Source organism: Terrapene carolina, unplaced genomic scaffold (assembly GCF_002925995.2).
Source record: "Terrapene carolina triunguis isolate 2854851 unplaced genomic scaffold, T_m_triunguis-2.0 Scaffold247, whole genome shotgun sequence".
NCBI lineage: Eukaryota > Metazoa > Chordata > Testudines > Emydidae > Terrapene > Terrapene triunguis.
The window spans coordinates 10,845,201-10,862,251 of record NW_020664598.1 but is presented as its reverse complement, the minus strand read 5'-3'; the positions used below and the strand labels follow the sequence as shown (position 1 = coordinate 10,862,251).

At 39.2% G+C, this 17,051-nt stretch overlaps 1 protein-coding gene across 2 annotated transcripts in view; it reads right to left on the bottom strand.

The window, feature by feature from the left end:
• The window catches only part of GNPTAB (N-acetylglucosamine-1-phosphate transferase subunits alpha and beta), a 70,724-nt gene that overhangs the window by 20,564 nt on the left and 33,109 nt on the right, over nucleotides 1–17,051 (bottom strand). For both annotated transcript variants that reach the window (XM_024208149.3, XM_024208148.3), the window contains exons 9-17: nucleotides 16,835–17,014; nucleotides 15,769–15,939; nucleotides 14,170–14,293; nucleotides 9,109–9,312; nucleotides 6,601–7,727; nucleotides 5,351–5,550; nucleotides 4,825–5,044; nucleotides 3,601–3,714; nucleotides 1,556–1,641 (exon numbers count right to left, since the gene is read on the bottom strand). In XM_024208149.3, coding sequence (XP_024063917.2) covers nucleotides 1,556–1,641; nucleotides 3,601–3,714; nucleotides 4,825–5,044; nucleotides 5,351–5,550; nucleotides 6,601–7,727; nucleotides 9,109–9,312; nucleotides 14,170–14,293; nucleotides 15,769–15,939; nucleotides 16,835–17,014 — 2,426 coding nt within the window. The remainder of the gene's footprint in view (nucleotides 1–1,555; nucleotides 1,642–3,600; nucleotides 3,715–4,824; nucleotides 5,045–5,350; nucleotides 5,551–6,600; nucleotides 7,728–9,108; nucleotides 9,313–14,169; nucleotides 14,294–15,768; nucleotides 15,940–16,834; nucleotides 17,015–17,051) is intronic.

Sequence of the window (17,051 nt, the reverse complement as noted above, 5' to 3'; positions counted from 1 at the left end):
GGCTGTAGTAGCTTTCCTTTCCACAGCTAGAGGAGGAAAGATGAGACTGGGATCCCCTCTCAAGCAGATTAACATCTACCATAGGCAAAGTAGAGGAAGATCCCTTCTGCACCCTTTTATGCTCTGCCAACAGTCCTTACTATCAGTCTGTGCTGCATGCAGTCAATTTACATAGCCACCTGGAGCTATTGTACTCCTTATAGTTACATAAACTAGGGTCAGCATTTGGCCCAAGGAAAGGAATTGAGGCAAAATAATAGTGATCATTCTCTGAAATACATGCAGTATGAAAAATGTTTAGGCTACCAAACAGTGTATTATCATTATCGCCGAAATTAAAAAATAATATATCCTTTTTGGTGGTGAAACATAAAACATAAGTAGTTATCTTAGCAGCGCACTAATAATTCCTAAAAGCGTACTGCCGCAAGAACTGAAATCTAAAAAGCAACCAACATTTGAAGATTAAAGCCTTAGCCACCAGGAAAAGAGTTGAATGCCGTAACAGAACAGGAGCAGCGCCAGGGTTTTTGCAGCCCTAGGCGGCAGCGCTCCTCCTCTGAGCATTCGGCGGTGGGGGTCCTTCCGCTCCGCTTCCTCGGGGCACTTCGACGGCGGGTTCTGGAGCGAGTGAAGGACCCGCCGCCGAATTTCCGCCGAAGACCCAGAGCGGAAGGACCCCCCGCCGCCGAATTTCCGCCGAGGGCGGCAAAATGCCGCCCCCCAAATCCTGCCGCCCTAGGCAACCGCCTAGTAGGGTGACCAGATGTCCCGATTTTATAGGGACAGTCCTGATTTTTGGGTCTTTTTCTTATATAGGCTCCTATTACCCCCCCGCGCCCCGATTTTTCACACTTGCTGTCTGGTCACCGTACCACCTAGGGTCGCCTAGTGGAAGCGCCGGCCCTGTAACAGAAATACCCAAGAAAAATTCTCAGAGATTCTCAGATGCTTTCCTGGAAGTATCTGAATGATACTATTAAATGCATGGGACTCCTCCTCTGGCCATCTCCCCCTCTGCCTACTTCCTTCCCTCCTCTTCTTTTTCCCCCTCTTCTGAAGTTTGCTTCTGTACTTTATATAATTCTAATAATTTTTCTTCTTCAGTTTCTCTGTACATAAAATAAGGATAAGGCCGAATAAGATTTAAAACTAATTGGATTTTTATAAACAAATTTTATCTGTTTGTAAACTGTGTAATAAAAATATAAATTAGTTATTTTAAACATTCATGTTACATATAATTAAATGTCTCCAGTATAGTGAAGGTTAGGTAGCAAATGGTAACACATTATTAGAAGTTTATGTATAATTTGTTATGTATAAAAGTAAATAAATTAAATTTAATAAAAAATTAACAGAAAAAAAATAAGTAGTTATTCATTCTGTTTTTTCACCGGTCTATTTCTGTTCAAGTACCACTAATAGGAAGCTTTGGATTAAATTTATTTTAATATGTACATGCAGTCTATGATCAATTATGCATTTTCACCTCTCATCTTATTACTATGTGTTTACAAATATTATACAAACAAATAAAAGTAGTATAACATACCTATATTTGTTTTTGTCCTTGTATGCTTTACGAATTCTGTCAGTCACAGGTTTACAATTAGTTACTAGATTTTTAGTCACTGGAGGCTGTAAGAAAATACAACTGGGGTAAACAACATCCTTGAATAACTACTCTATAAACTATAATTTTAAAAGTCTCCTGGAAAGAAATGCATTATAAAAAGAACAGAGATCTACAGTCTCCAGTATACAAAACTTTGCTACTAGGATGAAAAACAATAAAATAGTATTTATTGCTATGTATTGTGAGAAACAATCAATTTGGTTAGAAAAAGAAGGGATGTTGATGCATTCTAATATTAGTATTTGTTATACTTTCTATTTAGCTTCTGCATTCCATCCCTAATACAATATTCAGTAGTTGAAGCAGGTTGGACAGCTGATTTTGGCATTCCTGATGCAAGCCAGTCAATGCCAACAAGTAAAATTGGTCAGGCAAGTGCTAAAGAACAGCTGATGGGTATTAACTGTATTATTCCTAGTCTGAACTATGTGGAAACAACAATTCTGGGAACCAAATCTCAATTCCCAAGGGAAGTTTTCTACAGCGCTCATTCCTACAAATTTAGCCCTTGCAACCCAGAAAAGTAAAAATAAATTCTACCTATGTGCTAAAAACAAACACTGTTATGTCACTATTTGAAGTGGACTTTAAAATGATAATGTTAGTACTCGTGATTAGTGCTTAGATTAGTGACAGTTTATTAGCACTCCAAAGAGATTAAAATAATTTAAAATTGTTCCTAACTATTTAGACTTACTTTTAACTCTATCCCAAGTAAAGTTTATTGCCTCTCCTCAAAGTTTCACTTTACTGACAAACCTACAGACTGAACCATTGTATAGTTTTGCAAACTGCACTCAGATGATCACAAAGGTGTGGATACCACAAAAGACAGTGAGGTAATCTGGACTGCAATATGTTGAATATCTGGAGCATTCCCAAATATACATTTACATTTCATCAGACCAGGCTGATGAGTATCCCGAGTCTCACTGAAGAAACAACTGCCAAGAACCAGCTCCTTTAGGGCAGCCTGGTCCCCTTGGTACACAAGTTCATATATTTTAAAGGACTGTAATTGGAAGTACATTACTTTGTGCTCCATGATTTGCTCTGCCTACCAACTTCATTTCTGAGTACAATGTACTGCAAAGTATTGGTTTGAACCTATAAAGCCTTAAGGCCCCACTTTAGCAAAGCACTAGAGCAAATTTTTCAAAAGCAACCAAATGACTTCATAGCCTAATGGCATATCTACACTACAAAACTTCTGCCAGCATAGTTATGTCAGTCAAGGGTGTGAATAGGTGTGACCATTGTCCTACATAGCTGTGCCAAAAAAAGCCTCTAGTATAGACCAGCTTATATGGGCAAACTGCAATTTTACTGGTATACCTCATTTAACTCAGGGGGTATGGAATAACTTATACCAGCAAAAGATGAGTTCACACTAGGAGCGCTTTGCCATTATAATACACTAGTACACCTAACCAGCAAAGCACTCCTAGGGTAGACATGGCCCAAGTCCCATTTTTAAAAGTGATTTAGGCACTGGAAGCCTAAACTACATTAAAAGTCAATCGGAGTTACTCAAAGATATCAGAATTATGAGGAAGGCATCTCAAGACTAGGTACACAGAGCTGATCTCTTCACCGAATAGGAAACATTCCAGATCAAGACTTGCTTAGTGCCATCAAAACCCTCAGATAAATGAGGACAGTGCATATTGCCTCTCTGGTTCAACATGCTGAACTACATTTCACGTTTTGAAAAAAGGACCTTATAAATCTCATGTATATGAAAATTTGAATTCTTTACTTTTGTGGAGAATATTTCTTGACCTTAACAACTAGAAGTGTGATTTATAACAGTTTTATACCTAAAAAGATTGAAATCTGCATACGTGCTATATTTTTTGTGAATTATTCTTAAAATTGTGCAGGGAAAACAACAAATTCAGTAGATACAAGCTCAGGAAATGAGACAAAATGTACATCTTTTAGGCTAAATATTTTCTTACCAGATTGGGATCATAATAAGCTTCCTGAGTTGGAGGAATGACATTAATCTGAGTGATGTTGGCAGGAAGTGCTTTAGAGCAATTTATCAGCATTTGCTCCAAACTTGTCAAATCCTGTCAGAAGAAGAAAAGAAACACATCCATTACATATTTTCTCACTAACATAGTTCTATAATTATACTATATTCAGAATGTCTAAAAGTACCTTTAAAATATTAGCTACAAAATGTATTGGACTATTTTTGCACAAAATCAAATACCCATATAGGCTATTATTCAGCAAGGTATTAAGTACGAGTAGTCCCACTGAAGTCAATGGAGCTGCTCACCTATGTAAGGTTAGGCATATGCTTAAATACTTGGCTGAATCAGGGCCACAGAGGCACAACCAAAGCAAAGGAATTGCCGTATCCATTTGAACATCAATAAAATTGCACTATTGATGATTTCATGTAAATTTCAAAATTTGAAATGACTTATTAAGTTATTTAACAATGGGGAGGAGAGGAGGGAAGAATTTAAGAGAGAGGAAAAATGGTCTTCTCGTTAAAGCACTGGCCTGGAACACAGGAGATCTGGCTTTAGCTCTAACACCGTCACTGACTTCCTGCATGATCTTTGGGGCAAGTCACTTACCTACTTTGTGCCTCAGTTTCCTATCTGTAAAGTGGAGATAATACATATTGTCTGTTTGTGTCTTTAGAATTCAAGCCCTTCAGGGCAGAGACTGTCTTTTTTTGTTTGTACAGTGGCCAGCACAATGGGGCCTTAGGGTGGTATCGTATTCTAAATATATACTATTTATTACACTACTTCCTTTCTCTCACCACTCCACCTGCCTTGTCTATTTAGCTGTAAGTTCTTCAGGGCAGGGACTCGCTCTTACTATGCATATGCAGTGAGCCTAGGACAATGGGGCCACAATCCTGGTTAGGATCTTTAGGCACTACTATAATATAAACAAATACTAAATCATTTAACATTTTATTTTATATTATGTTCAAACCAAATGCCTTACTGAACTCAGAAGAAAACAGATTGCTTTTCTACTACAGTTAAAACATTAGTAAGAGTTTGCCTGAATGTTACACACACACAAAAGTAGCACATATTAAACTTCCATTGAATGCCTAATGTTGCAGTGTTTGTTTTCTCTTGTGATAATGATCATATTGAATTTTACAGCTAAAGTAACAACAAAAATGGTTTCTGAAGAAAATGTACCTGTAAACTTAAGGGCAGCTCATGTATTCTTGTAGCCAATGTGCGAATCTCTCTGTCAGACAAAATACCTGACTGATCTGTATCAACTTCATCAAAAACCTGGGAAATATTCAGTGGCTGAACTGCACTCATGAGGTAATAGAAATATGAAAAAGCAAACTGCATATCTTCCGAGTGTCTCACTTTGTGAAATGAGGTCTTGTCAAATTCCTCAGGAAACCTGTCCAGATACAATACAAATCAATTCATTACTTTGCCACCTTAAAGTGAAACATTCCTTACTGAAGAAAAGTACCTCATCTGAAGTTCAAAAAGTTCTCCAAAGACTACTTATTTTAACACTGTTGTCCTAGAGAAGGAAAAATTCTCTCTCCCCCCTCTCAAAGTACAAGTTTAACGAAGACAGACATCAACCCATAGGCAGTCAATCATCAACGCATAGCTATAAATTCAAGGGAGCAGACACAGAAGATAGAATTACAACAGCTCTGGAGTTTCACCTTATTTCAAACAAAGGCATACTCACATATCTTGTAGTTCTTGCATAACAATGCGGTCAATCATGTGAGGCATATGAGCAGGGACTTTCCGAGATGTAAATCCAAATTTGCTGTTTAGAAGTTTATTTACATATCGGAGGGAATCAGCAAATGTATCTTTCAACTGTCTGCCAATTCGTTTACCATCAGTAAAGTAGGACATCTGCTTAATTAATGCCTCTTCTTCCTAACAAAATGATAGGCATACCCCAGGGTTACATTATTAGAGATCCTAACACACATGCATGTTGATAATTCCAATGAAGTACTAAGCTCTTTTCAATATTTGTAAAACTGTAAGCTGTGTCAAATGTTCTTGCTCGAACAGTTGAGTTCTCATTTTTTAAAGTGACAGTTTAGGCCTGAAATGTGACCTTCCTTAAAACGGACAGGAAATGGCACATGGAACCTCATTTAATTTGTTAAATTTTAATAGAAAAGCCACTATTTGTTGTAGGACATGTATGTAATCTTGCATTCCCTTTGATGGCTATGCATCTACAATTAACAAAATCAGGTCTCTGGAGTATGAAGGTTCCTCCTACATAGAATCCAATCAAAGATTAAGTTTAAAGAGTTAAAATATCTTACATTTTAAATGGAGCATCTCTACTACTTGAAAGCAATTAGGAGCAACCTCTGCCAGATGACTCTGTGTGGTCCACCTTCTTCCATTCCAGAGATTCCCAGAACAAATTTTTTGGGCTAGGCATCTGGGAGAGGATTGCCTCCTGTATTCTCTTGATCTGTTCCTATAAGTTTTTGTTGGCATAATAAAATAGACACTTAACTTACCTTTTAGACCCAAAAATATAGATGGAATTTTTTAAAGATTGGGTTTATACGAAAAATAAAATTTTGTATGTATATACAAATTTGCATGAGAACTAATTTAAACCTTCCCTTGCAGTGCTGTAAACCTGAACAGTTGCATTGTGCCAGTGCATGAAAACTAGACCGCAAAACTGACTAAAAAACAACTACAGGAGAAAAAGTGAACTTGGACAGTTCTTTCCATGGAGAAGCATAGAAAGTAAATGAACAGTGAAAATAATTAAAAGTAAAACAGATTTTAAAAAAATCTCTCTGGTTTTAATAATTTCAGAGTTTGTCACATAAGCAAAGAATGTTTCACTATGATTTTCACCTTAACCGTGTTCCATTAAATCATGCATAAAGCAAAGATGACAAATTTTCTGAAGTGATATATTCTGTGTTATGCAGTTAGGATACTCACATCAAGAAGATCTTGGAAATACTTATTTTTTTCCCACGGCAAAAAGCCTTGATCACTTCCAGTGTAATATTGCAGTTTCCTTCCTGGCAACACTTTGCTGCCTGCTGTATCTTTGTTGGCATGCCGGTTATTTCTTTCCATTTCCCCCTTTTTCTCTTCCTCAGTCCCCACATTTCCAATATCTTTTGACTTATGGGTTTCTTTTGGTATGAGTGCATTCAGTATTTTCTCTCGAGATCCATTTTTATTTCCCATGTTCTGGATTACAGGCATGGATTCAGAAATTGATTTTAGAGGAAACTGACTGTTCACCTTCATTGCCACAACAGTACTCTTTATAGCTACTGACTTTGAAGGAACTGCTTCATGTTTTTTTGTTGCAGCTTCTATTTTGCCACCAATTAAATCTTTATAAGGCTTGTGCCAACTGGTAAGGTTCTTTTGTTCTTTTACATCATCATAGATATCTTTCCTTTCCATGCCTGGCATCTTCTTAGTTTTTGTCATTGTAGATAACATTTGGAAAGAGCTCAGAAGAGCAGCCTTTGATAGATTATAGCCTTTATGAGTGATATCACCATTTTCTAGCTTTAAATCCAGGTTCCACAGAGCGAGCTGAACATCTTCAGGGAGGAAAGACACATTTACTGGTGGCATTACCACATCTTCAAGAAAACTCTCCTGTGTGTTATTTGGACGTTTCCTGACTCTTGGAAAACGTTCTTCTTCAGGAATATCCTCAAATATAATTTCAGCTTCTGATACTGAAGGTGTAATTTTAATGAAAGTGTCTGATTTCTGGGTGGAAGTTGTGTTCAATTTCAGTTCCTCTCTGGTATCGACCTCAACAGCTATCTGCATTTTAAACTCTTCATCATTTTTATCTTGAAATGTAAGATTAAAATAGATCACAGTTGCATTCATTCCACTATGCATTACCAGGTGGATAGTCTTCCACTTGTTGGCAACAGAAGCATGACGTATAATTGGATTATCGCTATAGGCACCTTCAATTCCCTTCTTGGCTATTTCAGCAAAGCTGAAATAGGGCAGGTATTCACCTTTTGGAATAATATAATGGGTTTGATTCTGCTGGAGAGTCACCTTGTACAACTCGTCAAAGTGATCTGGAAAAACAAAGAATTAATAATTTATCACCCTGTCACTTTTCTTCAATCCCGTTTTAAGCAATAATCAGAATATCAGCAGAGTGAGCTCAAAAATGATAACTACAGTAACTGCCAATTTTTCGCATTCATTTATCCTAATAATGGATCACCATCTTATAACATATTAAGATTTATAAACTTGCGATTCATTCCAGTGGCGACTCTAAAGCTGTGATCATCAGACTTTCAATTTCCACCGTCAGCATTTTTGTGGCCCATTACCACTTTCCCTCTTATTTTAAACTACAGATCATAATGGATATCCTCAAATTTTGTTTTTACCACATTCTAATGGAGTTTCATGTTTGTTTAGATGGACTATACTACTTTATCATATCTTGACTAGAGAACTCAAAAATCAACATGGCCAAAATGACCTTCTTCCTTCCTCCCTAATTATCTCCATCACTGCTGACAAGTTTGTCATCCTCCTAGTATGCTATGTTGGTGTCTTACTGTACTCTCTCACTTTCTCCACGCCCCACATTCAAGCTCTCATCAACCTCTGATGCTTTTGTCCTTTCTGCTCTATTCCTACAACAAAAACCTTTTCGGCTTCTCTGCATCTCAGCTCAGTCCCTCCCACCTACATAAAAAGCTGCTAACATCTTCCACTTAACTACTATGACCATGTCACTCCCCTCTTTGAACTGGTCCATTAGTTTCCTCTGGTCATCAAATTCTAATTTCTTACATGAACGTTTAAGACTCTGCATAGCTTCACACTACCAACATCTCTGTGCTTTCATTTCTTTGTACTGCCTGCACTCCTCCCAAGCCCTTTTTGTATTTTGCTCCCTTTCTCATCTTCACATTCTTTTCCATGCCATCCCTTATACTTGTAACTCCCTCCCTCTCCTAGTGTCCCTGACATTTTCTCTTCCTTCAAATGATTCCTTAAAATATACTGTGAAGCCTTTCAATACTAGTTCAGAGGTAAGTGTCTATAAATGCCTCACTGAGATTAGGCCTACATATCTGGATACATGGTGCTTTTGTCTCTGTGTTGAATTTTTCTAATTTAAAACCGTAAGCTTCTTGAGGCAAAGACCTTGATACTCTGTGTTCTGTACAGCACCAAACTCACTGTCCATACTTAATAAATAACTGCTCAAGAAAAAATAAAATCAGCCCAAAACACTCTTTCGAGTTTGAATTGGTTCATGAAACAACCATCCATACGCATTTTCCCAAGCTGGTAATACACTCACAGCTCTTTTTTTTTTCAACTCTGCAATGTGTCTTTAACATGGGACTCCACAAGCAATAACTACAAAACAGTAACATACAGTTCTGAAGAATTCTCACATAAAGACCGTCAATTATGTACTTTACATACCTTGCCCACAGTCACCAGCATCAAATCCACACGAGAGGACATTGCATGCCTGGTCACAGAATTTATCTGCGAGCCAGGAATTGGCACAGCCCTGGTTACAATAAGAGACTCCACTGATTCCAGCACCAAATTGCCAGGGTGGGCCATTCCCTGCTCCTCCACCTCCACCACCACCAGCAACGTAACGACTACCTCCGCTGTTCCCTAAAGAAGTGGAGGGATGTGGGGGGAAAACATCCATTAAAACCCTTACTTCTGACATGGATTACTCTCTGCTACTATTTTAAACCTCATTTGTTAAAATTAGTTTGAAAAAAAGTAGACTCTTACATACTAACAACAAATCTTAACATTAGCTGATTGCTAACTCTTCCTCTATAAGCTACTATGAAATCTACCCTACGTTAACCCTATTTTGAATAGGAAACCCCTGGTCTTAAGAAGACCAATTTGGTAAGATTACCAAAATATATTTGTCCAAATTTTAAATAAAGACGAATTTATGGTAGGCAACTGATTTTTGCTACTCCCTTGCTGGTTGCTTGAGATCAGTTGTCACTGTACATCCTACAGGAGCAAAAATATTTAGTAAATATTCTTAAAGTACAGTTCTGTGCTGCAAAGTGGCTTGCTATTGTGGTGTTCCATGTTTTTTGTATCCTCAATTCACAAGTAAGCACTTTTTTTCTTCTTGTAAGTACCAGTACTGCACAAACAGCCTGGGAACTGAGAGTCAAGCTGGACTCTTTCTTTCTCACACATCACTAGTAACATCTTTTGTAGACTATGAAGTATGGGGAATAGAACTCTTTCGCTTGACACTGAGATAGTACTCATTCTATTGCCCTGCGATGGAAAAGAGTCTGCATCCTGGCGAAGAATCTCCTCATGAGAGTGGTCCCTGGAGAGGGATTGGGTGTTTGTGGAGGTGGTGGGGACAGCACGTGAGAGAGAGAAATTCGATGGAGTAACCATGGTTAGTGATTTCTAGAACCCACCTGTCTATCAAGATAGAGCCCCTATTGTGGGCAAAAAGAGAAAGACTCCCCCAAAGATTTGTGGGGTGAAGGGGAAATAGAAGTGGTTGGCGTCAATAAAAGTAGGCAATTGTTGACCGAGGCATCAAAAGTAGCTCCTTTAGCAGGTGAGTGGGAATGGGTGGAGGTCGTGGCAGTAGAGGGTCCTGAAAATTGAGGTCTCTGAACATTGTTGCTTGAGCAGAGGCTCAGCTGGGCGCTGGTGGTAGAATGTTTGTGGAGGGGATGGTCTTTGCCTATACATCTGTCTGTAGTTTTTTCTTTTTGGCACCAGGGTGTAAATTCTCAGGGAGTGGAGGGTCAATCTAGAGTCTTTCAGTGAGTGTAGAGACTCATCAGTTTTCTTGCTGAGCAAGTTTGACGCAAACAGTAAATCCTCTCTGGAGAACCCCAAAGAGCGAAGCCAAGACTCACACCTCATAACGACACCAGTGGCTAGCCCTGTAGATGCTGTGTCCGCTACATCCACTGCAGCTTGTAAGGGTGTTTTTGTTACTAGCTTGCCTTTCCTGATGAAGGATTGAAACTGGGCTCTGTCCTTGAGGGGAATTTTGTCCTTAAAGTCTGCCAGCCTAAATCAGTTGTTAAAATCGTATTTTGTTAAAGCCTGATAGTTAGCGATACGGAATTGCAGGCTCATAGAAATGAATACCTTACTTCCCAAAAGGTCCAACCTCTTTGAGTTCTTGCCAGTTGAAGGGTATTGTGATTTTACTCTTTACATGGCTGCCTGAACCACCAGCAAGTTGGGCACTGGTTGCATGAAAAGAAATTCAGCTCCTTTGGCTGGGACAAAATAGTGCCTCTCAGCTCTTTTATGTGTAGAGGCGCAGGAGGATAGGGTATGCCAGACCACGGTGTCTGGCTCCATGATAACCTCATTTTCCAGGAGCATCACTTTGCTTGGACCTGTTGGTTGCAGAACATCAAGGAGGCGGTGTTGGGAATCTGGACTTCCTACAGTGGGATCTAAAAGTCATCTTGCTATCCTCTGCAATAGCTCCTGGTAGTGCTTATGGTTGTTCGGTGAAAATGGAGTGATCAATTAGTCCGAGACGAGAATGAGATCCCTGGTGGTACCGTGAATCCGGCTCAGTTTTCTCCTACTACTACTCTAACAGATCCAGCAGATGCCATGAGGGAGAGGTGCTGTAGGGCTCATGGACAATTTCTGGGACATTTACCATGCAGGCCCCGCAGGCCCCAGTAGGGCCAATATGAGGGATCAACAGCTTGAGCGGACCCCACAGCACCAGATACCAGCAGTCCCTGGGAAAGTCATATCTGGGAGTAGGGCATCTGGATTTCCTCCACTCCCTGTCAGGACTCATCCCTCTGCAAGGAGATGAAGGACTGGCCAGAGCATTTGACTCATCCAAGTCAGAGACCTGTTCTTGTTCTACTGGTAGGGCTGTCGGTACCGGAGGATGAACACTTTTGCCTGAGGGTTGGAGCAGAGAGGGTTCCTATGTTACCAAGTAGTTTCATTCTCTGCTGTGGTAATGTCTCACACAAGAATCAGGCCTGAGAGGAGAGAGGGCTAAGGATAAGAGAGGACAATATCCTCTAGCAAGACTTAAGTGTCCGCACATCCCAATGTTTGGGGCATTCCTGAAGTCGGGAACGATAGTTCCGATGTATCCCAAAATGTTGAGGGTGGATTGTCCTCCCAAGGGTGGGCAGGTACCGCCAAAGAGTCAGGTCCAACATTCTGATATGGAGCTGGAGAATGCCAGTCTTTATGTTTAGGAGTTGGAGCCAACAATGGGACTGACGAATCCTTTTTCTTCTGTGCTATACCCTCCTGCCTGGGGGTCTTAAGTGGTCCTGAGCCTTAGAATCTGTGTGCAAAGGCTCACCCGACCCAGACGAGTCAAGGAGAGGGTCTCCTCCCTTAGGAAGAGATGTGCATGGGGATCTGTCCTTGTATCCATGAGTGCCCTTTACTCTCATACAAAGCCCTGGCTGATGATTCCTTGTGCTTGGCAGCTCCAGGCTCCACTCCCAAGCTCACACTCACAGGGCTGCTTGTCAGTCGGGGCCAATGTTCGGAGAGGGATGGGGGGGTTCCCTAGCCTGGATCAGAGTGAGGTCTTATGGCCTTCTCCATAAGCTCATGAGCTTCACAAGTTCACAGGGGAAACAAACAGCAAATGCTGCACTTTGTAGAGAGATGCATCTCACCCAAACAGCAGAGGCAGTGTTGGCGGTCGTTGCTCACAGAGAAGGAGCGAGAGCAAGAGACACAATTTTTAAACACTGGTACTCTGGGCATAGTTACAGACTGAGGGAAGCGATTCCCCTAAAGGGGAAAAATTAAGCTATTCTAACTATACTATATAACACTCTAACTCTATTAAAGATACTGTAAATAGTTTTTATGTATTTACAGGCTTATAAGAAAGAAGCTGGAGAAATCTGTGCACACAGAGGGTTCCAACTCAGGCCATGTAGCGGTAAGAAGGATCAAGAAAGGCATGGGCCTGCACTGCCTTTTACAACCTCACTCTGGAGCACAAGGAAGGCTATTGTGCATGTGTGAGTCAATGGACAATGCTTATTAAGAATCTCCAGACTCAGGAGCATGGCGCTCATGCATACCCACATGGGGAATATACATAGGGACCAGAACTCAAAGAAAAACTCTGAATATTCACAGGAAATAGTTAGTAGAATGAAAAGATGCCATTTTATAGAATAATTTTTTAGAATAAAATTACACTTTAAAACACAAACACTGACAAGACTTTTGAGAAACCCTGCAACAAGAGCATCTAGAATTATTTTAAAATACAGAGGGAAAAACATTCATCTGCATTCTAATCCTGTGTATACATTTATGGCCCAAAGCTTAAAAACAAGATTTCCCTTTTAAGAAAATGCACCCAAAGCTCTTGTGCTTAATAGTACTCACTTATATAGCAGAGAAGACCAATTCCCTCCATTGCAAGACTTACAAGTGAAATTCTGTACCCTATGTTTTATGCAGGAAGTCAGACTAGATGATCATAGTGGTCCTTTCTAGCCTTATATAAATCTATGAAAAACATAAAATCACCCTCATAAAACTAAATATCTGACAGGAAGAGAAGTGGAAGGGGAAATAATGTTCTTCAGTGTTCACATCTGGAGAAAGTTAGGATGTTTAAATGTGGGGAAATGGATGTCAAGACAGAGCATGTTCTAGTTAGACCCTCAAGGTCCACCATGTCAAAGACATGACCATCTGCTAGCTTCACTCTGGACAGTAAGTATCCAAAATATGGATGTGGGTTGAACACAAATATTCATCAGAACCACGCTTGAGGAGGTGGTCTAGAATCTAGCCAGAGCATGCTCTGGAACAGGTTTTTAAAACATCAGGAGAAATCTGATAGAGAAGTGAGTGTGGATAATCTCCTTAGCAAAGGGAATGAATGACAGAGCATTTAAAATTTTAAAAATTACTAATCTCACAAAGTAAACTTTGTATTAAATACTCTGGCAAACCATTCATACCTAAAGTCCAATTTTAATTTAAAACCCAACTACATAATACTGAATCCGTGATATTAGAGAGAATACACAGCTGTCAAAAGTATGTAAAATGCCATTATTAATCCTCAATCTTCCCTTAGTATGATTCTGGTCAGAAGAATGATTCTGAAATTGATGTCTAGTTACTGCTATACCTCTTTTCCCAATATATCTTCTGAGTGATGTGTGCTTTGTTCATGAGTAAAACCAACATTTTACTACCATCAGAGCTGCAGAGCTAATAGACATTAAGGCTCAAAAAACCCTCCATCTCATCTAGTTAGATCCAATACACAGAGCAAGATTTCCCTGTGTACTGCTCAATACTGTAATTTGCAGCATCAGTTATTTCCCACATAATGAAATTTATCTTTATATCTGTAAGAAAGACCAATTTATTTATTTATTTTCTATTAAAGGGGAATTGTTCATATATACAGGATAATCCACCAGCTACAGAATTTTTGTAAGAAAGTAGGTCAATTAATTAGTTTCTAAATTCTCTTACCAATGCAATCCCCTCCATCCCAATCACATGCTGAATTATTACAGGCCTTATCGCAGTAACCATCTTTAATCCATGAGCCAGGACATCCTTCAGCACAGTTTGGCACGGGCCAAGTCAAGTAAACCTAGAAGGAATAATATTACAATCTCAGTTTTTCGGTCAAATAAGCAGACTTAGCAGTTACCTATGCATAGTGCTTTACATGTTCAAAGACTCTCGGCCCTGGGTTCATTCCCACAGGCAATATTTATATAAAGGTTAAACAGTGTTTAGAAGATAAAAAAGAAGTCTAAAATAACTGACTTCAGTTCATTTGTCAGCTGACTCAAAAGTTTCCTGGTGCTGCCTATTAGTCATGCATGTGACAAACAGATGTAGAACATACATACTAATCATTAAGCATCTGATAATCTATGAGTTAAATGTTTCCAAGAATTTCTGACATGACACAATGTAGAACAAAACATGTTTAGTTTACAAAGCACTAAAAATGAAGCACTTTTTTTTCAGACCTTCCCACTCCCACATCTAAACCCAGTTGTAACAACTACTGATCAGATTTCACGAAAGAAAACTTCATTTGACTCCACGTCATCATGAGACTTGACAAAACAGTAATAAAATGAAGAATTGTATGACAGCTCTCATTAGAGGACTCAGCTGAATATGTGACTATTTACCTATATTAAAACCTACTGAAGCAGTTGGAATTTTCTGCTAGTCAACAGCAACAGTTTTTAATCACCCCAAACTCCTGTAATTCCCACTATGCCTTGATGCCTTCTTACGAACCACAAAATATGCCATGGTTTATGATTTTATGGTGGTGTAAGGCCCATCCACACTAGACTTTGAGAAAAGCACTCCTACTGGTGCAGCACTACCATTGGTACAATGGTGGGAGCACTAGCAAAGGCAGGATTTAAATAGCCATCAGTGTTTTTTAACCTCAATCTCATAAAGACCTGCTCTGACCAGGATTAGATAATACAATGGAAAAAATCTTATGTGCCCTCTTTACAGTAACACTTCTACTATTGCTATCAGCTGCAATGATAGTGTAAGGGCTTGACCACACGGACACTTAGTGCACGACAAGCCATGGTGTAAATATACAGTTCACTAGCCTACCACACATACCCTGCAACCGCACTAAAAGTTCCATAGTGCACTCTGACCTATTGCTGTTTCAAGCAGTAGGTCAAAGTGCACTACGGAACTTTTAGTGCATGGTGGCAGGATCCACGTAGCCAGTTAGTGCGCAGCAAGCTAGTGAGCTGTACAGTCACCCCCTGGTTTGCCATGCACTATGCCTCCGTGAGGTAAAGATATGACATCCGATAGCTGAGGGGGTGCACTCAGAGACCCAAAAGGGGACAAAGGTGCCGCTAGCACTGTAAGCGTGACACCTATATTATACAAGCATTCAAAGGTATGGAAAACACTTTATTTTCAAATCCCTGCTACCAAATGTCTAATTTTTAAGAATATTTTTAGTCCTCCTTTCCTTTCATATTATAATTTCTTCAATTTATATCACATTAGTGCAGAAAAAGTTTCTGCACTATTTCTGATTAAGCTTGTTTCATGGTGACTTACCTTCTGACCCTTAGAGTGACTGTAAAAATCATCAGGCCATACATCCTTCCCAAACATAACATCATCATTTAGGTAAATGAACTTCTGGGAAAGGCCAGCAATACGATGAATGTGACTTTCAATGGCTGGGGAACTAAAGGTAGGCAAGTGACTCAAATTCTGAAATATGTCCTGTCCCCCCAAAAAATAAAATAAAATAAATCACTTAGTTTACATCTGTGTTAAAAAAAACACCTATCAGGTACATCAGACAATGCTTTTTATCTATTCAATGTAAAATGAATGTAGACAAGAAAAGTAAAGAGATGGGAGAAAGAGACACAAGGATAGAGGAAATAAATAGGGAGACGGTAGAGAAGTAGTAAGTTTTACCATCATCTCTCCATATAGCTAACGAACATACAAATTTCAAGCTTAAACTGTCTTTTTTTTTGCTCTACCATAACTGGCAGACCAGCATTATTTGTACCTGATCCAAAGCCAACTGAAGCCAATGGAAAGACTCCCATATTGCTCAGAGTTTGAGCATGCCAAGATACCAAATATTCCAGAATTATTTAACCAAAAGCCAGTGATTTTTCTGTTGCTGTTTATTTGTTTAGTAGAGTTGAAGGAATTTTTTTAAGCCAGTTTCAAAAGACACAACTAATATAGCTTTTCAGCTATTTATTATTTCCAGTAACAATAATTCTAGTGTATCCTGTCTTAATACAAGTTTATTGGCTTTCCACTGGCTCTAAGAAATTCTTTATGGATTAAGATTCAAACAGCATTTACTTTCCCTCAATTTTTTATAAACAGACTTCATAAGGGTATTAGAGACAGACACAATTTAGCTGAAGCGTCTGGCTCTTTGAAAACAAAGAGTAAGTTGAAGGTTTGATATACATTCAGTTGTCTTGTGAAGCAACAAAGTGAAATATAAAATGTAATATGTTTTAATAAAACGGGGGGGGGGGGGGGGGAATTAACATGGTTCCTTCTACCTTTGCAATAAAATGCAAGCTTTACTTAGAAAAAAAAGGTGCATCTTAAAATCACTATGGAATCCTATAGAGGGTTTTACCTGATGTGTTACTATAGTTATCCGAGGGTTATCCAGATTAAGCCAGGATGGAATCTGCCCATTAGTGATGATGAAAATGTGTCGAACCCAAGGGGCGTGCCTCTCTATTGATCGGAGGGAATATCTCAGCTCTTCATTATCTTCAAAACGGCTGGCTGAAATATCTTCATCCTGTTTAGACTATGAAAAGAATTAGACCTATATTTAGACTTAGAGA